Source organism: Epinephelus fuscoguttatus, linkage group LG16 (genome assembly GCF_011397635.1).
Source record: "Epinephelus fuscoguttatus linkage group LG16, E.fuscoguttatus.final_Chr_v1".
Lineage (NCBI taxonomy): Eukaryota > Metazoa > Chordata > Actinopteri > Perciformes > Serranidae > Epinephelus > Epinephelus fuscoguttatus.
The window spans coordinates 21,355,397-21,382,182 of NC_064767.1; the positions used below are offsets into that span (position 1 = coordinate 21,355,397).

The 26,786-nt window shown below is 42.3% G+C and overlaps 2 protein-coding genes across 3 annotated transcripts in view; both read right to left on the reverse strand.

The window, feature by feature from the left end:
* Window positions 1-12,474, reverse strand: part of loxl4 (lysyl oxidase-like 4) — a 28,853-nt gene extending 16,379 nt beyond the window's left edge. Inside the window, exons 1-4 of the mRNA XM_049601341.1 lie at window positions 12,426-12,474; window positions 10,977-11,320; window positions 8,399-8,691; window positions 8,101-8,315 (exon numbers count right to left, since the gene is read on the reverse strand). Of these exons, the coding sequence (XP_049457298.1) occupies window positions 8,101-8,315; window positions 8,399-8,691; window positions 10,977-11,289 (821 nt within the window). The 5' untranslated portion in view covers window positions 11,290-11,320; window positions 12,426-12,474. The remainder of the gene's footprint in view (window positions 1-8,100; window positions 8,316-8,398; window positions 8,692-10,976; window positions 11,321-12,425) is intronic.
* A 3,772-nt stretch (window positions 12,475-16,246) lies between these two features.
* zgc:123010 (uncharacterized protein LOC641500 homolog) lies at window positions 16,247-26,754 on the reverse strand. Of its 2 annotated transcripts, none has more exons than XM_049601345.1 (16): window positions 26,544-26,754; window positions 24,089-24,168; window positions 23,917-23,997; window positions 23,738-23,794; window positions 23,443-23,649; window positions 23,154-23,267; window positions 21,800-21,845; window positions 21,504-21,594; window positions 21,272-21,413; window positions 20,783-20,887; window positions 20,485-20,578; window positions 20,349-20,382; window positions 20,126-20,200; window positions 19,813-19,915; window positions 19,593-19,714; window positions 16,247-19,471 (listed from the first exon to the last, which is right to left on the reverse strand). In XM_049601345.1, the coding sequence occupies exons 1-16, from the start codon at window positions 26,599-26,601 to the stop codon at window positions 19,336-19,338; spliced, it is 1,545 nt and encodes a 514-aa protein (XP_049457302.1). In that variant the 5' UTR covers window positions 26,602-26,754; the 3' UTR covers window positions 16,247-19,335. The 2 variants fall into 2 exon arrangements, with proteins under 2 accessions (XP_049457302.1, XP_049457301.1); XM_049601344.1 differs by having other exon boundaries at window positions 20,126-20,203; window positions 26,544-26,753.
* Window positions 26,755-26,786: the final 32 nt, after the last annotated feature.

Sequence of the window (26,786 nt, forward strand, 5' to 3'; positions counted from 1 at the left end):
ATCCATCACAAAGGGTCATTTACCCATTCACACTAACATCCTAACGGCAGCCTTGATGCAAGGTGTCAGTGCCTCACAAGTGATCAGTGGAGCCACAGCTGCCATTTTGTTCACCCACTGTCCATAGCCTATACTGCTTACTGGGCTGTCAAAGGCAAAAACTTACACCTAGAATTCATCATAATGAACTGGTGAGGCACAGTTCCCATTAAAATGCATTGAACAGCAAAGCACGTACATCTTTTCATGTTTAATCTCTGCAGAGCTGTATATCAGCATGGCATCACAAGCGTGGGAGGCTAAAAGGGTTTTCATGTTTTTGTGGTGACTAACACAGTAAAAAAAACCTCCATTAAAAATCTCTCCTGCTGGTTTCAGTGGCATGCCCCTTTAAAGAAACAAACATGTCTGAGGATATTTGTATGAAAGCACAGGTAGATAAATATTTGAATATCTGACATGAACTCGAGACATTCCCGTAACGGTGAAGCAAAAAAAAAAACAACCTTAAAAACAAACTGAGGATGCTGGAATCAAGAGACGCATTGTCGTTGACATGATGTTATGTTGACGGTTGTGTGAAGTCATGCAGTGCTGACTGAACACTTTCCAAAATCACATAACAACCTGTTTCCTGATGCTGTAAGTAGTCAGAAGAGACCTCTCATCAAAAATATTAGCATTTGGTAAGGAAGGTAAAAAATGTGAGTACTTACATTTCAGCAATCATTTAGTGAACAGTTTTGCAAATTACAGACACTATTTTTGAACAACACTCTTCAAATTGACTTGAGATCATTTCTCAGCCTCATTTGAAGCACAAATGCAGCCCTGAGGAACTTAAATTATGAACATCTGTAAATGAAATTTCAACAGCTTAAATTGCTCGCTACCTTTCAACGCTATATCAAACATTTGACTTGATGAGGCGGAAAGTTCCCCTCATTTTAAATCACACGCGGGGCTCTAAATAAAGCCGAGCGTGAGCTCACGAGACCTGCTGTAAATTGCGACTGACACATTGCATAGGATTTAACACTTAGTCTTTACAGTGTCTTGAACTGCACTTGTAAAATATCTTAAATGTGTCTACCATGTGGCTCTGCTGCAGTAACATCTCATCAGGGATAGACAGTGAGGAGCAGGCACACACATGCACACACAGTTTCCCATGAGGCAAACATGTCTGTGACTTGTTTGTGACCTCACCACAGACCAATCAGCTAACCATTTTCCCCTCTTCGAAAACCAACAGGACTACTACACACACAGGCTATAAATGATACCTTCAGCCTTCAGGTCTTTCATTTGACTGAGTTACAGCACTGTCTGCTAATGCTGAACTTCATTCATGAAAAATAAAACGCATATTTCACTTTTTTTAATATATAAAAATAAAATCATTAACAGTGAGGTCTTTCTGTTAGTTATGAACCAATTCCATCTCAATGTATGTAATTGTAACGAGTGCTGACGCAATGAACAGACAGCCTCAGTATTACTCTGTTTTCCACCTTCATCAGCCTTGCTTGAGAATGCAAACAGTGTATCCAGCACTTGTTGTGGAGCCAAGAGAACAGTAGCTAATGATAGGGAGTCCCACCCGCCTGTTAAAAGACAAGCATTACACCACTGTTTAGGTTTCATCACCCTCACACTGCTCACTGGCTTTATTTCTCTGTCTTCTGGTTTTACTGTTAAAAACTAAATCACTACATCTTTTTTTTCATTTGAAAATACTTGAAATATCTGTTAAAAAACAATTAAACAAAAATCAGGGTGCAAATTAGATTGAAAAAATAGCATTTGAACCACAGACACAAATCATTTAGGACAACTGTTGAGCTGAGGAAAGCTTGTTTACTTTAAACTGTACTTTACAGTATCCTCTTGCAGCAGGCAACACCACTTCCTGGTCTCATTTTATAAGAGTATAACGCTGAGTTTGAGCATAGTCTTTGAAATTAAAATGACAGTTCACCCCTGAAATCTTACCTGTAGCACTGTTTACAAGTCTGGATTGTTTTGGTGTGAGTTTCAGAGTGTTGGAGATATCAGCCATAGAGACGTCTTGCCTTCTCTCAAACATAATTGAACAAGAGGGCACTCAGCTTGTGGTGCTCAAAGTGACAAAAAAAATACATTTGAAAACCTCAATAGCAACGTCTCTTTCCAGAAATCATGATCCAGTTACTCAAGATAATCCACATAACAAAAAGCTTTATGTAGGAACCATTTTCTTGCGACTGAACTACACCCATCAGCTGCATCACTACACAGAAGGAAGAATGCATCTACTGCTAGCTCAAAAAGCACTACTGAGCTAGCTAACATTACACCATCAATGTTTACATCTTGCATCCCATCCATGAGTAGATGCACACTTCCTTCTGCGCAGTGATACAGTTGGGTGAAGTCTGTTAAGAAATAGAAGAAGAAAATTGCTCAAACATGACACCACTGACAACTAAGTCTGTGGATTATCCTGAGTTATTGGCTCATGATTTCTGGAAAGAGACATTGCTGTTGAGGTTTTCAAACAATTTTTTTGGCTCGACTTTGAGCACCACAAGCTGAGTGACATTGAGTTCCATTATACTTGAGAGAAAGCAGACATCTCTACAGCCGATATCTCCAACACTTGGCAGCTTACACCAAAACAGTCTAAACTGATAAACGACACTACAGGTGAGAGGAAAAATATGTATTTTTGAATTTGGGGTGAACTGTCCCTTTAATCTGCTCCTTAAAAAAAATCTTGTAAGTAAATTCTTTGAAAACTAGTAAAAACCTGAAAAACACTACCCTGTACTATAAATACTAAATATGTATAATACATATTTATTTTTTTACTAATAGATATTAGCATTAAACTTTGGTTTACATTTACCATTTGCAACTGGTGGATCGCGGTCCAAAGGTGGGTCATTGGGTCCATTCTGGGTGGACTGCAAGTGACTCCCAAATGTGTCAAGTTTGTTAAAAAACACACTTTATTTTTAAGTACAGTGTATTTCCAGCAGATTTACAACATGGCTAAATGCAAGTATGCATAAACTATATATAAAGATGGACGATTTGACAGCTCACCAAAACTGAAGCTGAAACATGTGGATCGCCCCCTAGTGGCTGGCTGCAGCATAGTGGATGGGACATGGACCAAACTAAAACTCAAAGTACGTGTCAAATAAATTTTTCCCAGACATGGTTTCTGTAATTTAAGATAGTTTTCTCATGCTGCTGTATGTTCAAGTATTTGTTTTTCTGATAAGTTTGTTTTTAATTAGTTATTTAATGCTATTAATACTAATTTTACAACATGACTGACAACTGTATGAGCCAATCGATGGGCTCGCATTCAGTGGTGCTGCTTGCAATTGGTCGGACAGGCGTATGGATGGGAAATTTGATACCGCTGAGATCGCTACAGCGCAGACTCCAGCTCTGAATGACGTCACCAAAGCTAGATGGCAGCAGCTGTATCAGTGATGTTTTAGCTTCCTCTCTAACAGTAGGGGTAAGTGCAGACACGACATTCATCTCTACATACAGTCTATGCACTGAATGTATTAAACTGTGAAGACCTTGAACAAAAGACTGAAGAGAAATCTGCACCCTGTGGATGGACCGGTTGGGAACCACTGCTATAGAAGATTTAATTTAAGTATGCATGAAAAAGAATTTGCACATCAAATATTTCCATGCAGACCAGAGTGAGCTTATAAAAATCACTATGCTTCAACTCAGTCTTAAAAGCCGGCTGCCAGTCTGTTGACAAAAATAGCCGTCGGCATGCGTACAGAAATTAAAAGAGGGTGAAATAAATTAAAGAGAAGGTCATTGAGGAAGATCACACAGACATCAGACAGGAAAGCCAGACTCGGTCACTCAAAAATGTCACACACGAGCCTGAAAATGATACCCTCATCTAAAGGAAATTTCAGCTGAAACATAATTAAAAATAAAATGCCGGCTAAGTCCCCAAATCACTATGGTGACAGAGGAAGACAGACAGCTGCTGACGCAGCGGGCCGCGCTGCAAACTGCAGCTGTAATTGGACATATTTCACACGAGCAAGCGAAAATCTGGCTGGTCCGACTGGCTGCTCCTGTACTCTCTCTCCATCTCCTCTTTCTCTTGTTACTCTCTTCCTCCTCCTCTATGTCTTACTCTCTCTCACACTAACAGCTATAATTGGGGGGTGTTTTTTTTTCACTCTCAGCAGAAACCCCGGAGAGCCTTGGTCCTGACCAACCTGTAATTACAGCATCTTCAGAGTCTCATCCAAGAGACACAGGGAGCCCAGAGACATGGCATGGTCCAGGATTTCTAAGAATGGACTGAGCGAGGTGGAGTAACGGGGGGTGTTGCCGGCTAAATTTGGTCGAACCATGCGATGCAATCTGAGGCTTTTCTGGCAACCGTTGAAGTGGAACATGTTACATGAAAACTTAACATCATATTGTTTTGTACTCTATTGTTTCTGTGTGACTCTGCTCACATTTTGCACAGTAATTATAATTACGGTGGCAATTTCAGTCAGAGTGCGATCCTTACAATTACACATAAGTAAAGGCTGAAACAGCATTACCTGTATTTTAAGTATTCTTCTGTTTGCAGCTTTTGATTGTGTATAAACATCCCAATACAATAAGAAAGACAAGGTTTTATCCTGAAACCCAATCACTAGAATAACTTTGCACTGGCAGCTAAGACGTTGAGGCGTTTGTACACCTTGAACCAGTTTGAAGTCAAAAACATGTACTGCGAGAGAACAAATACGCATCTGTGCAGATAAAAAACAGGTACAGATTTGGAAACAAACACATCATCGTGGTTCAGACCAGTATAGCAGCAAAACACCAGGTCATACCCAGGACAGGCACACCAAGATGTATCAAGTCACGACCACTTCCATGCCAGAGCCTTCTAATTTACAGGCACAATAAAAAAAAAAAATCAACATAATAGCATACGCTTGCCCAAATGTTTCACTGTACATTTAGAAGCAGATATGTTGGATAAGCAGTATTATCCACTTTGCGGTGGCTTAGGTCGAAGACTAAAAGAGCCTACAGTGTGCTGTTGTTTAAATTTCTCTTCCTTGACCTCAGAGGGAGATTTAAAAACAACATCCTGAAACAGCCAGCGAGCAGATTCCCTGCAGGCTTCAGTCCAAGCCCTTCAAGCTACAGCAGCCCTGTCCTCCTCTGTCATATCTCTCTTCTTGGTGCGCAGCCAAGTCTCTTATGTTGCAGCCTTTACAAATCTACCCATCTAATTCCTCACTCAACTATAACCTGTACTTCTCATCTCCCGTTCTTTACATTAAGTGGCAAATCTGTGCTGCGATAGAAAATCGAAGAGAGCCATGAAAAGCATCACACCTGCAATGCGGGGAAGCCGTGCTCTAATAAATGATCCTGTACAGATCGTGTACAGAGTCAGGCCGGGCTGTTTGACGACAGCTCATTCAGGGGACCTTTTATTACTGAAGATATGATGCCTGATGATGCCCTCCTCCCAGCAATACAATCCAGTTATAGCGTCACTGTGTTCCCAATAACAGAGTTCAGCGGAGATGGCTTAATTCAAGGGCAATGCAGAAATACCTCCAGTGAGTAAGAGTGCTCCAATAGGGAATGTTTGTAAAGTCAATAAAAAGTTGGAAAAAGTCTATAAAACAAATTAGTTACCCTCTCAACATCCTTTCAGTAGAAAGAGGAATCTAGCACCTGCAGCATAGAGCAGATGTTGTGGTCTGTCGCCAGTTGAGTCAGAATAACCCCAGCCAAGAGAGGGAAGGAATAGCTAAACTGTGAATCACCTAGAGCCGGCAGCTCTCCAGGAACCATTTCCAACTGGGTCCCCTTCTACTGAGGACTGCGAATGGTCAGACACTATTCATTCTTATAATAGCAATAGCTGATGTGTGGTCCTCCTGCGGTTTAAGAGCAGAACGTTCCCCAAAAACCGCTGTCAGTGCTTTCTTTTCAGCAGGAGAGGAAATGTAGATCAGTGTCAAAGGAGCAGAAGGAGACACCTGAACACAATGGGCCTAATTCACCAACCATTTTTTGATCATTTAACAAAAAGTATCATGGCCTTTTAAAATAAATACTACACTCTTCATTAACATAAGTTATTTAATGGGGTCCGTGCCTTCTAATAATTCTATAAGTCTCTCTAAACACACATACACACAGCTTGGAGAGCACAGTGGCGCACGTCTCTGCCCATATTCCTGACAGCTGTGCTACTGCAGTGCATAAAATTTGCAGTTTGTGGTCAGACTTCTTCAGTCTCCCTGTGTGCACACGGCCCTGCAGGCACATGCCCTTTTATGGGGATTTGCAGGGCGTTTACCTATGCTAATTATGATCAACAGGGTTTGCTGTCGACTGATGTCAATGAGGACAATAGGGTGTGTCATAATAAGAACACAGGTGCAAACAATTCAGCGGTTTAACAACATGTTGTGAATGTGATGTAGACTTTTCATGTGACTTTTCTCACGAACATATTTAAGAAAAAAAATAGAGCGATATTGGTGAGTGAGGCCCAGTGCATTCAAGCATATGTATCGTGCTGAGAGTATGCACATGTACGGCACATGCTGGGGCTGGGTATCGAACACTTTAAAAAAGGAATAGTTTGACAAGATTGATACCACTCTCATATCTGTCAGTTAAATATGTAGCTGGAACTGGAAGAAGCAGGAAGTTAGCTTAGCTTAGCATAAAAACTGGAAACAGGAAGAAACAGCTAGCCTAGCGCTGTCAAAAAGTTTTTAAAAAATCCTTTTACCAACCCCTTTTTACCAAATGTCAAGCATTAAACGACCACAATATAACAGGTTAGTAGATTTTATTACATTTGGACAGAGCCAGACTTGCTGTTTCCGCCTCTTTCCAGTCTTTATGCTAAGCTAAGCTAACAGTTGCTAGCTTCAGTTATACATTTACCAAGGAGCATTTTCTCATTTAATTTATGGCAAGAAAGCAAATATTATTTTCCAAAATGAAGCACTATTCCTTTAAACAGCAACTGATATGTGTCTGTAGCAATGAATACTGAAATGTGCCAAAAGTACCAAAAGTGAGGATTAAAGGCTTGGTCATTGTCGTTTAATTATTATTTGATAAGTTACTTCCTGATATTAATCATATTTTTAGGAAGTTAGGAAACTTCTCTTTCGGTTTCTTTACCTTAAGAGACAAAATTAAACACTGATAAAGAAGTTTAGCTTTTGTTTTTAAATACACACTGAACATATCTCTGTGTTCCCTGAACTAACATTTTGAAAAAAGTATTGTTTTGTATTGGTGCCCAGAATAAAGTGGTGTTGGCAACTGTATTAGAAAATGTCAAATGATACCCAGCACTAGTACACACACACACACACACACACACACACACACACACACACTGGCAGCATGTCACATACGCTGTTGAAGTGGTTTGTAAAAGTATAAAAGATGTATGGCTGACTGGGGCCTGCAGAGGCTGCCCTGCCAATAAGACAAGTCGCCTCACAAAGACCCTCATCCCGCTCTCCAATAGCCGCCTCTGTCCCACACATGGTATCGATGGGACGGTTAAAGCACAATCAGCAGTGATATTACACCTCAGCATGGGAATCTAAAAGTTAAAGTGGGGCTGTTTGTCTGAGAGCTGCAGGCTGCAGATAGCATCAGGGAGAGGGAGTGAGAAAGAGGCAATGAGGTGAGCTGAGGTGATTTGCCTAGAGAGAGGTGTAGAGAAAGGGCAGCAGAGAGGGGACAGGGATTCCTTTATCATCATCCTGAGGCTGAGGAAGAGAGGGGGGAGTAAAGGGGGACACAGGGCAGGAGTGGCTGGGGGAGGAAGATAAGCCCAACAAAAAGCCTTTACTCAAAGTGGCTCTAAACGGGATGCCACTGCTGTGTTTTTATTCTTCAGGATGAGTTTTTATTCTCTTAACAGTGGAATGAATGGCGTAGCATGTTGCCCTGCTGAACTACAGTCAACAGCCCAGTGTAATTCAATCTAATAACATGAGCTCATAAAGGTGAAATGTGTTGCTCTCGGTGCAGCTAGCAGGAAAGATTCATACTCACTTGTATGTTTTGACATTGTGCTGAGTAGCCTCCGGAAAGCCAAGCATCCCGCACACAACTCGGCTGCTGTTGAGACTCCAGCCCAGGTCACAAACCTGCCGCCATCTCCCTGCATGCCTCACTTCCACCACACCTTCTGTGATCAGGCTCTTCCTCTTGGTGGCCATGAGGATGGGACGAAGACGGACCTCCTCGATTTGCACCTTACTGTGACCCTTCGGGAGGACACATATCACATCTACTGTTAAGTGTGTTTCTAAGAGTAACATAGACATGTATCAGAAGTAAACTGCTGTACCTGGTGGTGTCTTTGGAACCTGGGGATGTCTTGATGTCCGTTTCCATAATAGCCATATCCTGGGTGCCTGCGGGTCGCCACTTGGCCCTGCCATTGAGGCGCGGTGCTGCCACTGGGCCTGAAGGCAGTGGTGTAACCTCGACTGGCTGTGAGATCCTGCCTGCGCTCAACAGTGCACACCACCCCCAAATCTTCAGAGTGTTTACAGTCATTCACGCCCCAACCGTTGTGTTTGCAGTCCTTCAAGGACTTCTCTGTGCCGTCACAGCGTACGTTATCCATCCATATCGGGCCTGTGAAAGGATAAACAATTCATGACTTCATTCATTGTGACTTTCATTGATTGTCCAATAGACAGATTGAGCACTGCATCTACACAAGGGCCCGAATCCGTTCCTAAACACCTAACACTTGACTTTTACTGGCACGCTGATTTAGGGTTGCACCTTAGCGGCGTGTTTAGCGGTAGATACACAGTATTTTACAAGGCAGGGTGCTGTAGATCCTGCTCCTTGAATCCACTCAACCTTCTCTTTAATTTGGATTTAAAAGCAGCAGTAAAGAATGTCCATAAACCACAGCAAGTGTTGCACAACTCTGGCAAGCAAATGCTGTCATTATTCTCAAACAAATGTCCTTTTTTGGCCCACATATCTGCTCTGCCAGCCTGCCAGGCGACCTTAACGAGATGTAGACTCCAATCCCACAACAAGTTATCTTTGTCACTTTATGATGTTATTTTGGATCTCTTAATTGGTGGTCTTTTCATGAAGCCATACATTAAGTGCGTTGTGGGGGAAGCACAGTGTAGCATGGATGTTTTGGAGGAGACAGGTTGCAATAAAATGGTCCAATATGGCCGCCTGCCATTGAGTCTAAGATGTCTTAAATCTAATAATTGACAGTGATAATGTAATGGGCCCTTTTTTGGAGCGGACATTTAGACTTGTCACGGCAGGAAAAGCACAGGTGTAATTAATACCATTAATGATGGCTCTGTTCCAATTAAGAGGGTCAGTAAGTCTTGTCAGTGAGCCAGCATGCACAGTGGCAGGGCTCTGAACTAGTAAAGCTAAATGGACTGTAGCCCTTATTAATAGCCTGTCATTAATTACACCCGTGGTTTTCCTGCTATGACACGTCAAAATGTCAAAGCCTATCATAGCTTGTTTTATCACTCACATCCAGTCATTTCGGCTTTGGCCATGGATGGATTCATAAATGGGCCGAACAGGCACAAGCACAGGGGCCAAAAGTGTCAGGGGGCCCCCTAGCCTTCACTTGCAAAATGTCAAATTAACACATACTGACCAGGAAGAGACTCAAAATTACCACAAAAGCCCTGTTTCCACCGAGCGGTACAGTGCAGTATAGTTCAGTTCGGTACGCTTTTTTCCTGTTTCCACTGTGAAAAGTTGTGGATGGTACCAATGGAACCGTTCTGTATTGTCCCCATTTTTGGTCCCCCCTCTGTTGGGGTACCTAGCACACAGATCTGGTACTAAAAAGTGGAGCTGTGAACACTGCAGTCTATTGGTCAAGAGGGGGCGGTCACTCTGCTCAGGGCTGTTATGGCAGGTTTTGAAGCTCATGTAACCACCGTTCATATTGTGGAGAGTTTTATTAGTAAACTATAACTGTAAAATGAAAGGATGTTTGCCTCTAGCAGCAGCTGGAGTTGGAGAAAAAAATAACTTAATTCACTGGGCCGACTGCTGGTGACTTTTAAGGTGGAACATTAACTTGTAATGTTACTCAATGCATGAGCTGACGACGTAAATCCATCAACACACCTTAAATTTCACCGTGACAACTTTGATCATTACATTAGTTTTATATGACATACATTTTTAGTAGTGAGTGGATCTTCAAGCATATATATATATATATATATATACATATACATATATAGATAGATAGATAGATAGATAGATAGATAGATAGATATTAATTTCTACCAGGACGGCGTATATCCCAATCCTCACTCGGAGAAAAAAAGCGTCATGAAGCATCACTCCTGTGGGCTCCGGCAACACTAAATCCCCGAGCCACCCACATTTAAGGGTACTGTTTGTGGTGGAAATGCCACGCGGACCCAGAGTCTACATACCATGTCTGAGGAGTTACTTTTGGTTTAAAAGGTGCTATACCGAAAGTGTTTGGTGAAAACGGGACTTATATTGGCTTTCCAGGCACAGGCCCTGGGACCCATAGTGTCAGGGGGCTCCTAGCCTTAACTTGCAAAATGTCAAATGTATATTAACACTACCGATCAGGAAGAGACTCAAAATGACTACAGAGACGCAAAACTGCAAAAAAGGCACAAAATTACAGAGAGACACAAAATGACCACAAGAAGATGTTTAACAACTACAAAGAGACACAAAACCACCACAAAGTCTGTGTCTTGCTCCTCTGTAGGAGAGGTGGTGGGGCCCTTTGCTTATCTGTGCCCAGGGGCCTACTGTCTCATAATCCACCCATGGCTCTGGCCTATGACAAAATGGAGGCATTTGACCATTCCTCAGTAAAATTATCATGTGGCTTAATTGTAATTTGTCACAGGAAGTGCTCTCACCCACTCCTTCTCCATACTTGGCGCTGTGTGCCCACGTCACACCGCTCTGGAAGCCCAGCTCTCGGCACACCACGTTGGCCAGCTTGATGTCCACTTCATCGTCGCAGACGGTCCCCCACGTGTTGTTGTGCAGCACCTCCACGCGCCCTTCGTGCGGCTCTCGCGCGTAGTTGCTCGCCAAACGCACCTTGACGGCTGGTGCGCGCGGCGCCCTGCGCTGAGAGGACGTGGTCCGGCGGGGTTCAGCGCGTGCGGGGCAGGAGAGGGACAGCAGGAGGAGGAGGAGGGAGCTCAAGCAGAGGGTGCGGGTCATCGTGACAGAGAGGAGGGGGTCTGCAGGTAGGCTGAAGGTTGAAACACGATATTATTTACTTTATTCAACAACTTATTTTATTCATTTATTAAACTGAGCAGTGGAGTCATTTAACTGTGTTGTCAGTTAAGCAGTCAGTCTAAAGCCACAGGCTAATTTCACTGTAATGAGAAACATCTATCATCTCTTTAAGCTACACCCTTAAACTTCTACAACTGTGTGTAATTCCCTTTAACACAAGCAGCCAGTCTGGTTATTAAACGGACCAACGGTGACATCCTCTGGACAAAATAGTTCAGGTAGTCTCCTCAATGGCAGAATACAGCCATGAAATGAATGATGCTGCTCACAGTCACAGAAATAAAACTTGCTTTGTAGTCCCACATTTGATTTAAGTCACTGCTGCAGCATCAATTTTCGCAGTGATGCAATCCAAGCCAAAACGCATAAAATGAATACTTTTCACTCATGTCAAACATAGGCATATAATTAAAGATACACCAGCCTCACTTTTGTATTGCAACTCACGTGAATAAACATCCCCCAGGGCTAACTAACCAGACAAAAAACACGGGGCAGGTTTTAACTGGAGGTTAACAAGTGTCACAGCCAAACAAGAACGCAGTGGTGGAGACAGACACTGAAAAGCATTAAATCACTGCACGCCACAGAACAACACTGAGCACAAAATACACAAAATCTGTTTTTCTGACTGTGACGGTAAAATTACAAAGGGACAAACCAACAACAAACAAACAGACTTTTCAGACTGGACTCATAAATCATAGTGGAAAAAACATCTTTTACTGTGTAAATCATCTATATCTCTTTTTACTGCTTAATTATTCAGAGTAGGAGCAAAATTAAAAACAAATATTTCCTTTAAATGTTGTAACTTTGGCAGTATAACAACCATGCTGACTTTTAAAATGTATCTAGTTATCTAGTTAAAGTAAAGAATCAAGAGATGAGAGAAGCATCTCATCCCTTAAAACACCTGTTACACTTGCACTCAGATGCTAATGTACTAAAATAAAACAGTAAATAAATATAACTTACAAAACAAGTGGAAATAAATCAATATTCTTTACTAAGAAAAAATGTAAAAGGAGAAAGTAAGGTGAAAGTTCACTCACCTGGCAGGCAGCAAATGTTTGCAGTGGTGGACGTCACAGGCTAGGGGAGAGTGACTGAGTGAAGGAGTGTGCCTACTAAATGCTCTCCTCAGTCAATCCTCCCTTCTGCCCTCCTTCTCCCTATATCCCTCCCTCCCTCCCTCCTCCTGCTCTCTCTTTCCCTCTTGGTATCTTTCTCCCATATAGAAGTCAGTCAGATGCTCAAACGCAAAGCTGATTTATTGGATTGTAACCGAATTGTCTGCATATGAAATCTAAAAACATCAAAGTAGTGATGATGACAATTTGTCATTTTAACTTATTCTGTCTTTGCTGACATTTATGTGAGTGTGGGTGAATGCTTGAGATCAAAGACGTTCCAGACAGATAAAAAATCTGATGGTGAATATTTCAGAAATGTATCTCAAGCAGCAACGCCTGTTTCACAATGGGTTATTTTGTAAACTCATTTTCATAATCAAATCAAGTGTTTCTCTCTGATTGGGCCTCTTCACTTTGACCCTCCCTGATAGGCTGAGGAAGCTTTACACAATTGCACGAGCAGAGCGTTACAAAACCTTTGGGTGTACGTGTGTGTAAATGTAACCAACAGGAAGGACTCTGGTTCCAGAATAGTTTCAAACATCAAGCCCCAAGTGTCTCAAAGAAGCTCCCTATACCACAGGGTAGATATTTCCTTGTTGAGATGGCCGCAAACCACCGGCTCTAAAATAGGCCTAGCCTCACCGTAGCCGTGGTGCACGTGACTGATGAGAATATGCCATACCACCCCTGCCCAGGAGTGTGTTACTATAGTCTAACCTATCATCATGGCAGAGAGAGCATAAGGATTTGACTCATGAGTGTAGATCCAGATCATAAAACTGAAGGGAAAAGTCCTGCCAGGGTCACTTCAGTGCTCGGGTCCAATTCAGGCTCCCTCCATATCCAGACGAAGGCCTTTCTGCATGTTTGACACTTGTTTATTTATTTTTTGAGTCATTTTGGGAGGATTTGGGATGAATTTAGCCACATGGAAATTTTGGGCCTCGGGCTGTTGTGTTGATAAACTGTATTCCAGGTTTTAAGTAAACCTCAGCGGGCACCTTTTTCAGGAACCAAAGTTTATTCATAGACATGAAGAATTACAATCATGACAGGGGAGGTAGGAACTGAAACATCAACCAAGACCGTAAAAAACACTTCCTCATATGCAGAGCACCAACAGGGTGAAAAAAAAATCATACGTTACATTATGTGTGCATTTGTGTGCGCACGTGTAAACTTTGAAGCTGTAATTGAGATGTTTGTGTGTGCAAGTGATGGTGTGACTGGGTGGCAGGATGGTGGTCCCTCCCTGGCTGGTAAACCTAGAACAGGAAGAGCAGACCCCCTATTAGCAGGGCCAAATCAGAGGGATCTCCAAGGCCGGCAGGGAAAGGAAAGAGAGATGTAAAAGAAAAAAACAGAAAGGAAAAGGAGGGTGTTCAGGTTAAAAATATAAGTATTGCTGTGTTTAACATTCTTCTATTATAACTTGTGCGGCACTGTTGCATATCAGACTAATTAAACTAGACCAGACAGGTGTCCCTGCCTGTGTGCCAGTACTTAACAGCTCAGTGGGTGTGTGTATGTGCCAGTGAGAGTGCATTACAGGGCTCTCGGAGGGCTCACAGGGTAAGAGTATCTGAGCGAAGCAGCTCTCTGTGGCAGAACGCTCTCTCTCTCTCCCTCCACCTCTCTAATTACGCCGACCGAGCCGGCTCTGCCCTTACCCACAATCTGTGGAGGCATGAAATAAATACATGCTCTCCAACAATAAACAAGTGCCTTTTCAAACGACACCACCTCCTCATGCTCACCCCCACTGCCGTCTCTCTAGGCTTTCATAATGCTTTTACTGCGAGCATGTAGGCACATACTGGATGGAGGATATGCTGTGCAGGTTATAGTGCAGAGAGCTGTACATAGATTTCATTAGATCTTGTGTCAAAGGCCATCTTTGCCATAATCGTAAGGTGTGCAAAAATTTGTCTATGAGGTAAAATTTTTTAGAAAATTGGACTTAAATTTAGTGTTAGCATGCTAGCCCCCATTTAAATCTGATAAGGGCTAAAAAATCCTTAGCAGTTATAGTTTTCCCTTTTTAAAGCGCATATATGCAATTTTAAAGGACTGCACTTTTACAGAGTCAAGGGAATTTAATTCAAAATAAAAAAAAATAAAATAAAATCAAAGCTGCAGAGGCCTCCATATCCTGATTTTAGCCCCCTCTTATGAATCAAGCTCCAGAAACACGCTATAATGCAACTCATTTCAATGCAATATTTCATTACACCACCTACGGATCTCTACGGTTAACCATTAATCAGTTAACTGCCAAGATTATTTTTGACCTGTTACTCATGTTGGTCAATAGATTAATTTTACTACTGAGTTTACTACACTGTGCATCACCCGGCTCTGGTGGGAGGTAGCAAGCAGCAGTGCTCATTTGGCAATAGCTGCCAGTAACACTGTCCCAACCCAACAATGTGCTGTGGAAACATGGCGGCCACCCTCCGGTCTCCCTGAGCTCAATTTTGAGTCCTTAACCCCCTTTCTATGTCATCACTGTTGGCTCTGTTAGCACCATTCGCTCTCTTAGCATGGTGCTAACATAGGTAGCACTATTAAATTAGTTTTGCAGCTCAAAATGAAGCCGCTTATTCAGGAAGAGACTGGGGAGTGGCCACCATGTTTCCACAGCACCAGCGTCACCATTACCAGCAATAATTACGAATAAGTGGCACTGCTCATGAGCCCCCCCCCAATTCGAGTTGTGTACAGTGCAGTACAGAGTGGTCGAGGCTAGCTAACCAGTGGAGGCCAGAGGGTGGGCAGTGAGCACTCAGTTTCCACATGTCAACACAGCTTAGTGGCTGTCTATAAGCAAAGCCAACTTAAAATAAAACATAAGGCAAGACATTTACAATACAAACCAATAAAGCACCACTTCTAAATGGAAAACAGTAGGCTAAACACTTTAAAATGTGAAGCTAAAGTTCACTGAGTTAATGGAGCACTGAACTGAAAGGAAAGGCCTCTTGTATTTCCTGTCATTTTGCATGTTTGTCTTAAACATTAACCAATAAGTTAAGTTGTAGGTGCTGGGCTATTGTATGCACAATTAACCAAAACTGACACCCCTAACACCGCCTCTGCCTCCTGTGTAGAGGCACACTTCTTTCAAACCCTACACCTCTCGTCTGTAACGCAGGCTTTCTTTGACTAACTGTCATGTGAAAATCTGTGGAGTGCCCCTTTAATTTTGCAGCATCGTGCACTCTTACACTCGCATGGACTTCACATGCATTCACAGGTGGCAGCAGGCTTCAGTGACTCTCTATTCAAGATGTCACTTGTGGGATAATGGTCGCTTTTCCCACAAGTTCTCAGCAGTGTTAGTCATGTCTCCATCTCCCACTGGTCTGGGTGGTTACAGATTCCCTAATGCATCTTTCATGCTGGCCACACAAGTGTCTTTACTAGTGATGACAGGGTTACCATATTCCCCCCACACTACCCAGACCTGCTTTGATTTACTTCTTCGGGGTTGTGAGCATCAGGAATGACTTAGAGAAACGTTGCGGTTCCTAGAGATCAAAAAAAGATGAATGTCTATGCATTGCATAGGCTGATTAAGTTGGTGACATAGTTCAGTGCAAACCTTTTATGTGCAACATTGCCGCCTTGTGGAAGGCAGGAACAACACACATTGCCAGAAAATTATTAGCAGAATAACTGCATTCATCTGACATTTCTTCCCCAGTTTGTGTATTACCCATGCAGAGACTCAGAAATAGGTGGTTCAAATACATTTATTAAATATAAAAGACTCTTTTTTGCAGTGCAGTAACGATAATACAAAATATTTGGAAGATTAACAGGATTGCAGTGCTCTGGTTATCAAAGTGTACATCATAATTAAAAATGCATTTTCCTGAAATAGTTTGAAACAAAGTAAAAAAAAAAAAATTAAAAAAAAATACTAAAAACATACCAAATAGCAAAAATTAAAACCAGGGAAATCTTTTGTCCAAGTTTGAAATATCCACAAGATGACATCAAAGTATGCCATGGTATCATCCAAAGCATTTTATTAGTCTGCAAAACTAAATGCACTGTGCAACCATAATTAACAGCACCAGTCACAGAAGAAACGACCAAGTTTGTTTAATCAACATGTGCAGTCATCTTACGGTTTGGTGTCCAATTCCTTTTTCACAAGTTTTAGCCACAAGACAGAAAGTAAATACGAGAAAAGCAGAAGTGCAGCATGTGACCGTGTTTGCACCCAAAGGTTCTTTATAATGCTTGCCTCTTAAAGCCAGAAAGAAACAGAAGAGGGAACTTAGAGAAATACTACAAGACCAGTAAATGGGAAGCTGTAATCAGCTCTCAAGTTCTGTTGTAAAAAAGAGAAATAGAAAAAAATCAGTATAAATAGGAAAATAAATACTCTCACAATGCTGTGCGTAGTTTACTAGTGAATGTAGTGTGGACTTAAACCAGGTGTGGTAGCTGTAATTGTTATCTAGTGGATAATACAGAAACATGCTAATGGGTTTTAAATGCTGTCTAGTGTTGAAAGTCATGAAAGAACAAGGCTGTGTTCAGTGCAGAGCCGTCAGATGAAGCAGTCTTTGGTTCGCTGAAATACTGAAATGGACGCCCTAAGGTCAAAAACACTGCTTTTAAAGATTTAAAATCTCTGTGAGTGGATTATGTTTCACATGTGGCCATGAATGTGTGCACATGACTGAACATGATGTTTTGTAAGGCACTGTCCTGTACAATCTAAGTGTTTATCAATGACATCACCATGGCACACACATTAACGACCTATGCTACTTCTGCCAGAAGTGCTGGGTGTGTGTGCGTGTGCGTGTGTGTTGGACACAGAGCTAACAATCAAGTCGGCACTTTTCTTTTGCATAGACATAAAGCACTGTGATGTGTACTATGCAAAGGTGTATCTAATGCTGAGATAAAAACGTCTAAGGGTTATTCATTTGCACTGGGCACAGACCAGAGGCTCAACTAGCTCTCCTGTAGTCCCCAAAAAAGCAAGTCTGGAGAATGAAAAACTTCACACCTGACATTTCATGCAATCCAATTAAACAAAACCAAAAACTATGGCCTACAGTTGAGTTGAAATAATACCTCTCTGATACAGTATCACTAAAAAATGAACACTACAGCCTTCATAAAGGTATTTATTCTTCTGGATTGCATAAAACTGTCAGGTGTTTCTATTAATTCTTCCACGCCCTACCATAACTTGTCATGACAACTGAATGCAATGTGTGTATTTACTCTTTTAACAACAGGGCAGCCATCAGATAGCGTGAAATACACCTAATCCAGGCATTAACAGATACAATCTGAAATCCCTCGAGCCAAATTTGGGGGTTCTTATTTGTATTTACCCATTGATGATGATCGTAACTAAGGTTACATAGCACAGTATAAAGGCACCTCTCTGGGTCTCTGTAGCTTATTGGCTAAAAGAAACCTCTTCTGCATAGGGGAGGTACTGAAATGTCAAGTGTATCTGTTGGCAAGTCTTTGGTTTCGTGGACAATGCGCTGATACTGGAAAAGGAACAAAGAGAGGGAAACGGAGCCCCAGACTAAACCGCAGACTGATGTCAACAGCTGTGGGCTATGGATTAAAAAAAATCAGGTTCACAAACTGCAAGTTAAGAGAATACTTCACCCGCAAAATGACCATTTGTATAGCGATTACTCACTGTGTGTTACCTTGAATATTAAGATAACTTTTCCTCCATCCTTCCACGATGAATGGAAAATCATCAGGGACCACGTTTAACAACAGCAAACTGTATCAAAATATCAGTTCACATGCTGTCACAAGACTTATGCAGTATAATCCAAGTCTCATTTATCCAGTCGTATGCTCATTTGTGTATATGCTCAAAATCACTGTTTTTGTCAGTGGAGTCTGGCTTTGATGAGAGCATAGATAGAGTTTCACTTTGAGCTCAGTTCCCCATCGGAAAGTGCCCTCTGTTTGGTAAGTACTGAGCAGACAACTGGATAAATGAGAATTGGATTATGCTGCACTAGTTATGTAAGAGTTCATAAACAGATGTTTTGATACAGAGATGACAGATGTGTTGTGTTTCGTTAGACGCGGTCCCCATGTGGTCTTCAAATACTGTGGACGCATGCGAGTAAAGCAAAGTCTTCTTCTCGAGTTCAAGGTAACATGCCATGAGCAGCTGATACACCAACGGTCATTTTGGGAGTGAAGCATTTCTTTAAAGTGTTTGCTGAGTACTTGTACTTTAAAAATAGGGAGGAACATTTGATTTGTGATGTTTCTAAAGAAGGAAGGTCCCCAGGTTCATCACCGAAGAACCTTGGCCTGAAAAATCCAGAGTCCTTTCATTACTGCTGGGCATGACAGAGCCATTACTTTTTTCCATTGTGGGCCAAAGCAGTTTCACTTCCTCCTTATGTTGTATGCCTGTGAGGTTAGGTTGTACTGTATCCCTTAGAGCTGGAATAGGTCACCATGTGCCACGACGGGCTGCGAATGTGAAGGTTTTCATTAGAAACAAAGGCTACACCAGGTCATTCTGTTGCTCCTGTCTGGTTAACATTGTACCATCGAGCAATATCATTGAGTACAGTCTTTAGTTGAAATAACAACCGTCACACTCCCAGTCCTTTGTGACACATGTGTGACCATCCCTGCCTTCGAGCCTTTGAGCGCTGGCTCTGATCCTTTGACTATACTGGTCCATTCTGCTACAGTGAATATTTTAAGCCCAGAGAACCTGGTCCAGTAAGTACCAGCTCCTGTGGCTCAGTCTGTGCATCACGGTTTCCCGCACACTACTGAGGCAGAGAGTAAACTGAGTTCAAGGCTGCCAGGGCTTCCTGTCCTTGCCTTTCTGATCAGGAATGTGTTTGTAGCGACATTTGTCCCCAAAATGGCAGCCGGTGGTTCTCCAGAAGTAACACTCGTCTCCGTTCACTGGGCCACGTCGTCGAGGTCTGGGCAGAGAGGAAAATGACATAGAGACAAAAGACACAAACAAAGAACTTTAATTATAAAAGCGGTTCAAACTGTAGTCTTATTGTGTGATTTCAGTTACTGAGAAAGCTGACGTCTTACCCAGCAGCTGCGCCTGCCTGCTGCGTGACAGGGAGACAGGTCTTAAGTGGAATGGGAAGGACCCTCTGAGTGCGACGGTCAGGATAGCGCACCACTAAACGTGTGTTCTCAATACAATAACCCTGTGAGAAGAAGCACATAGCAACTTTTAGTCCATAACTACCTTTAAAGACAGGTTTAAAGAACAAGATTGAAAGAGAGCAACCAAATAGGTGCTCACATTTAGTTTCTCCATGGCACGGGCTGCCATGTTTGCATTCTTGAAGTTGACAAAGGCACAGAATCTCTCATGCAGAACACGGATACTCTCGATCTCACCATACCTACAATGCAAAGCAAACAACAGACAAGTCAATAGCCACCTAGGTTATATATTAAATGGATGTGTTTCTGTTTAAAAAGGTCCACTCTCAAGTGTTTGCTCAAATGTCTTTCAACTGATTAAATAAGGAATAAGACGTTGTACTTATATAAAGTGATTCCAAGTCATGAATTAGGTTAGTATCAAATACTGTACTGAACTATGGTCATACATTTTAAAAAGGTCCCATAGGTGTTTCTCAGTTAGCTCAGTGGTCACATTTCCCACCCACAGAGATGGGCAAGGGCTTCTGAAAGAAAGACAACGAGAAGGAATGTTACTGACATTAATAAAACCACAGGTCAGATACATGATTTGTTGAAACTTGAAGGTGTTACAACCTCTAAAAGGAAAAACTGACCCCTAGCTTTGATTAGACGAAAACTGTCACCTACCCTGGCTGCACAACGGATGAGTCTTGGCTGCCAGCTGCAAAACAAAAAGAGCTTCATCAATAGAAGAAATGCCTGCAGGGTTTTAACATGTAGAAAATGCAGCTCCTTTCTATAAAACATGTGCATGTGATCTTACCCCTGGCAGCATCAGAACAAGATGCCAGAACAGCCTGTACAGTTGTAAATTTCTCCAGCAGTAGGACACTTTGCACTTCTTCAACACCAAGCTCCTGAGGATAGGATAGAACAAAGTGAATAACCAATCATGAAAATATAATGAAAGGAATTCAGTTTTAAATGAAGGTGACTATTTCAATCAAGAAGAAAATGTTGCTTCTAAAGAGGAAATCTCAGAGGAAGCTCTAGTTATTTTCACTCATAGCTACCAAGCTTACAGGAAACACTTTTACTGACGTGTTTGCAGGTGCATTTACCATTAACTGCAGCACTTTGCAATTAAAAAGGTCATTGACGGCCTCCTCACAGTCTTTGTCGAGTTTCAGCACCTGCTCCATGGCCTTCTCCGCCTCACTGTACCGCTGAACACAAAGACCAACAGAAAATTAGTAAAGACAGTAATCTTAGTAAGCTGGTAATCTTATCACACTATGGCACATTTTTTCTTCATTGAGACAAATAAAGTATAACAACATTCAACATGATGCACACATACATATCTGGGGGTCACATAACCATGTCTAAACCTCCCTCTGGCCACCAAACTAGACTCACTATGTTATTCCCCCATATAAATACCATAACATATACACATCTACGATACATTAACACACCCCTACACATCCACACAAATGAAGTAATACATAAACTATGCCAGCACGTGCTGACACACTCATACACGTGCATTAGATCAGAGTATGTGCAGCACATGCTTCTTTACTTACATGCTACGCCCAAGCACCCACCTTCATGCCCATGAGAGCACTGCCCTTGCGGAAGTGTCCTTTGGGCCAGTCTGGGGCCATCTGAATGGAGCGTTCAGCATCGGCCAGGGCCTGAGGGTACTGCTCCAAACAGTAATAGCAATACGAACGATTCCCAAAGAACCTGCGGGACGTAATTTAATGTTAAAGGAACATTATCTAAAATGTACATACTCCCTTTGTGACAAACTAGCCATGAACACAAACGGTATACCTATAATCCTTTGGATCACATCTGATGGCTTCTGTAAACATGCTGACAGCTTGTGCGTACTGCCCCTCTTGCACCAGCTTTATGCCTTTTTCTGCAAGAAAAGGAAAAAATGCTTGTAAATTATTCTCTGGTGAGTCAGCGGCCCGAGACCTCGACTGACCGCAGCGCTGCATGCTGACATGCTTGCACAAAGGAATGTGTAATCAATAATTTCCTTGACGGTTTTGTATCTTTTCCAATGAATAACCTATCAAAAGGTTGGTTGTGTACCCTGCTATGCAGAAACAATGCCTTACCTGTCAGTGACGCACTTTTCTTGGTCATGGTGTCAGTTCCATTTGTCTGTAAGAAAAATATTTTAATATGTTCATGTTCACAGTTGTGGAAATTTACCTAATAAGTTCTGAATGTTCAACAGGAATGGCTCTGATTTGATTTGCCTTTTCAAATCAGATGCATAAAACAGGCTTACATACATTTACTTATCTAGAATGAACATGTGCATATATATATATATATATATATATATAAGAAACAATAAAACAGCTTTTAGGATTTTCTCGCAGCTAGTTTAGTGTTTTTGTTTCATGCATCTACTTTTTTTTTGTCATTAACGGATGCCGATATAGGCTGCTGTAAGAGCTAAAGCAATTCATTAGCCTAATTCAAGACATAAATGACCAATGTCTAAGCTTCATCCTACAGCTGATTTAACACGTACACATAATAACAACTGTTGTAAAGACTTGCATGGTCCAGAGTCCACTTTTCACACATATCAGACTTTGGAACTGCCAGAGAAACACACTGCTGCCACAAGAAAAATAGTGCACAGCAGAGTCCTGCATGAGTCTGACTTTCAAGACCTGCGACATGCAATACCCCAACCCACACATTAGTTACCCTACCCGAACCACCAACACATGACGTACTTCCAACTCAAAACTGCAAATCCTTTAATAACCACGTGCTGTTCAAATGTTTCAGTTTGGCAGCGTGTTTAAAGTGATCATCTGGGGACATTTTATACACCTTAAACAAAGATTTTATATTCTGAAATGAAGCTAATTCAGGAAATGCAAATTAAGTGAATATTTTTTGCTTGTCCTTAAAATATTGAGCAGCACATCGCCACAGTTAACGTCCCTGTTATTAACGCACCTGATAGACTGAGCCGACACACAAAGTCAGCAGCCAAAGGAGGAAAATGTTAAATTTAATTATATTTATTTTAATATATCTATCTCCTGACACCTGCAATCTGACCCGCATTCTCTTTTTTCCCACCCAAAATCGAACCTAGAAACCTAGACATAATATTATTAAGACAAATACCACCCGACCTGATGCAGGACTCTGGTGTACAGCTATGACATTAGCTCTTACTGTACCTCCTCATCTTACATTATGTGATAGCATTCATCCACCTCTCTCTCGGCCTTGTAATATACTTTAAAAATAGTGAGGACCAGTGACTTGTGATGGAAGGTCCCCAGAATGATCACTGCAGAACCTTGGCCTGAAAAATCCATACTGAGTCGTTTTATTACCGCTGCACACGAGTGCTGCCACAAGAAAAACAGTGCACAGTTATGACAGGGGCTCTTGCTCTAACTCCTCATCTTACATTATGTATCAGCATTCATTCACCTCTCTCCTGGCCTCGTTCTCCTTGTTTTCTTTGGACTTGCGACCCGATCCTTTGGGTTTGATATGGCTAGCAGCATTAGCAAAGAAGGCACTGCTCACGTCCCACTCTGGCTCCTGTGAAACACAGAAAGTAAGACACTGGTGTTCAGCCATGTGCCATCCAGGCCTACAGATACTACCCCAAAACGATTCATTGACTTGGACTAGAGATGTAAAAGTTACACTAAAACCTGCAACTCTTGAGACAGAAGATTCATACATGCATCCAACTCCAGTATAGTGACCCTACCTCCTCAGCAGATCTGGTGTGGCTCTTCTGTTGTCCTTTGATTCCCGAAGAAGTCATGACTGGAGTGGAGACCTGTGAGGCAGCTGACTTTGCCTCTTTTTTCTCCTCCTTTTGTACTCCTTGTTTCTCCTCCTCAGCACCAACTTCTGCCTCTGACTCACTCTCATCCAGTTCAGACTCGGCACCGCCGTCCTCGTCTTCATCATCCTAATGTGAACAACCATATGAACATCCTGTTAGTCGCAGTAAAGGCAAATGTAGAGTGCATACCTTGAAGGAATAATGTGGTAATTACCCGTTCAGCATTCTCATTTTGCTTGACCTGCTCCTGCTTCTTACGTTTTCGACGGCGCTGAAACAGACACAGCAAAATGCACAACTTTACCCATCATTCATAGCATGACAGACTTCATGTATATAACTGCAAGGAGGATCTTTAAGGAGTGTAAGAGCGTAGGAGTGATCTGTGCTCACCTTCCTCTTGGCTTTGCGTCGCTCTGCCCTCCGCCTGACCTTCTCCTCCTCACTCAGATCCTCTTCTCCATTTAATGCATCCTAAACAAACACACACAGTTGAATGCTGCACATTGCACCTTCACCCTCGCAGGCCTTACAGTGCCCTGTCAGTGTGACACCATTTGTTTACCTGTGACAAAGTGGCATCACTTGGATCAGGGGTTGCAGCGCCACAGTCCATCTGCTCCTCCTGCTGCTGGACAGGAGGGCCTGTTGGGAAACACACACTGTCTTCATTTTGTGGGAACCAGCACAGCTCTAATCAAGAAAATGGCTCTGGTTCTCAAAATGATACAGCGTGCAGTCCGCACAGCAAGTATGGACATCGTGAACTGTTAGATAGTACTGTGTAGCGAGGTAGCCATCAGCTATACACGCCTGAATAATAACGCACGTCTACAAGCAGCTCAGTCGTCCTAAACTGAAAACCAAAAGAAATACTGGTTGTCTGGATGCCAAGTAAATATGTTCCTCCTTCCTCATTCCCATCCAAGTCTAACCACAATGACCTTTGATAACAAAATGCAAAACATTTAATGACGCTGGGTGGAGTAAGGAAAGGTGATGTAATGCTTTCTTATAAAAAAAAGAGCCAGAAAAGCTCAACAGGAGACAATAATGCACAGTTGTTGATCCAAGTTGTTTCTTCTCGGTCTTATGAGAGGGCTGTTTGCTCTGAGTTTTCCACTGCCACAAGCCCAACATGCAACACACAGCTGCCTCCAGCATGGATGTTTGAGAACACGGTATCTTTTCTTAGACGCTTGGTTGGAAATGACATTGAAAACAACCACTGCCCTGAAGGTGGGATCTGTGTGTGTGTGTGTGTGTGTGTGTGTGTGTGTGTGTGTTGGGGAGGCACAGATCAGATCAAACCAGAAACCTGCAGCTGATTTAGGCCCAGTGGAAGCAGACAAATGAAAAGACAAAAGACAGCAAAAACACTGGAGCACGCAGGATTGTGCGTGGTGTCGGATTTCCATTCGTTCAGAAAAGATTTCCAGAGCAGTGACAAATTCATACTTGGTCTGTGACTCATGCTGTGACTCGGGAGGCATTGATGAGAGTGATCGCAGCTCTCCAGCTCCTCAGTGCAGCTTTGCTCTTTAAACACGCTGCATTTCTTGTGGGAAAAAGATGACAAGCAGCTACTAGACTTCCTCATTCTGTCTCTGCATGGGTATTTTATAGGGCACTGTGGCTCTGGTCAACACTTTAGACAGCGCTAGTCGATGCCTAAACCATTCCAGCACAAGTTTCACTGCCTTCAGTAAAGACTCTACCATCCCACCATCATGAGGAGCTAGTGTCTCTAAACGTACCTAGAAAGCGGAAGGAATTTCAGCTGTCCATGTCTGGCTCACTACTCAAATGTCAAAAAAACAACCACTCCTAAAACTCCTGAATCAGGCTTTTTGATAAATCTTAAGTATAAAGTAATGTCCTCCTTACAAATAAATGATCCAAGATCAGTGGACAAAAGCAACAAAAGCGTCTCTGTCTCTCGCCGTCAAGGAGACTGCTTAAATTAGCGTTGAGATGAAAGGTGAGCTCTTTCCGCAGGAATGTAAAATAACAGTGTATCATCATGGACGGGATTTTTAACCTAGAAATCAGTTTCACAGGCTGAGCTTTTTCTTTCTTTGCACGGCATCACAGAGAAAGGGAGAAATAAAAGGAGAACATGACCTTATCGTTTGAAATAATCAGTAGTGAATCAGGTGTCAGCAGTTTAAGTGATTTTGTAATCTGGCTAAAGACATTTACACAACAGTTTTACAGCTTTTATAACAGAGTGCATGTGGATGGAGCAAAGTCTCATTGAACAACCAAAATAGTCAGTCTGCTCTCTGATGTGAGTTATGTGGGATATAATCTGGGAATGTGACTTTAGGAACAGTGTAGACACACATTATGCAATCATGTTGATCATCATCAACACCAACTGTTGCTGAGCAGCCTCTGATGCAGTCAAGTCAGTAAACGAACCTGCTCTGCAGCTACAAGGAAACTAAACACACACGGAGAAGCAAGAAGAGGAACAAAGTGCTGGCACATGACATATTTAATGACTCTTAACTTGATGCTCATCTAAATGTACAGCTGCGCCAGCTCTGGGCTGCACAGCTCCTACCACCTATCTGATGCATTGTTATCATACCAACATGTACCGGGTAATGTGTCTCTAATCTGTGCTAGTTTGGGCTCCTTACCCACTTCTCCTGCTATATAGGGCACTGAAAGTATTGTAAGGGTGTTATTGTTAGCATCCTGGATGTAAAAGTCTGTGGAAGTGCGTTTTATCACAACAACTTTATGGCACCGACTGCGCAAAGTTGGAAGTGGTGCAAGCAAAGGGTGTAACACTGGCAAGAGGGGAACCTTCATTGTCTGACCAAGAACCCAGTTTGAACTTCACGGTGGAGACAACGGCGAAATACTGCCACATATACACGCTTTAACACACCCCGTGTTGGATAGTGTCCACGGTTTCGGTGTCACACGCGTTTCCTTATCGCCTACGGGATCAATTTAACTTGTGGTTGAGTTTTAGAAAGTTTTGAAAAAGTGGGACGTTTTCTTACCGCTGCCAAGTCCCAACAGCCTGCATATGTCCCTGGTGAATTTCATCAGTGCGACCATCCAGCATTATCGTCTCGGATATCCCATAAAAAGTATTTTAACACATGTTTAGGGTCAGGGTGAACACGTTTGAAACATTGGGACAATCGATATCGAATCTGCGGGAATCTTTGGTGGTTGAGTCCACTTCCTGAGCGTCAAACGCCGACGTTGGGTCCACCCTGAGCGGCGTCTTAAAGGGACAG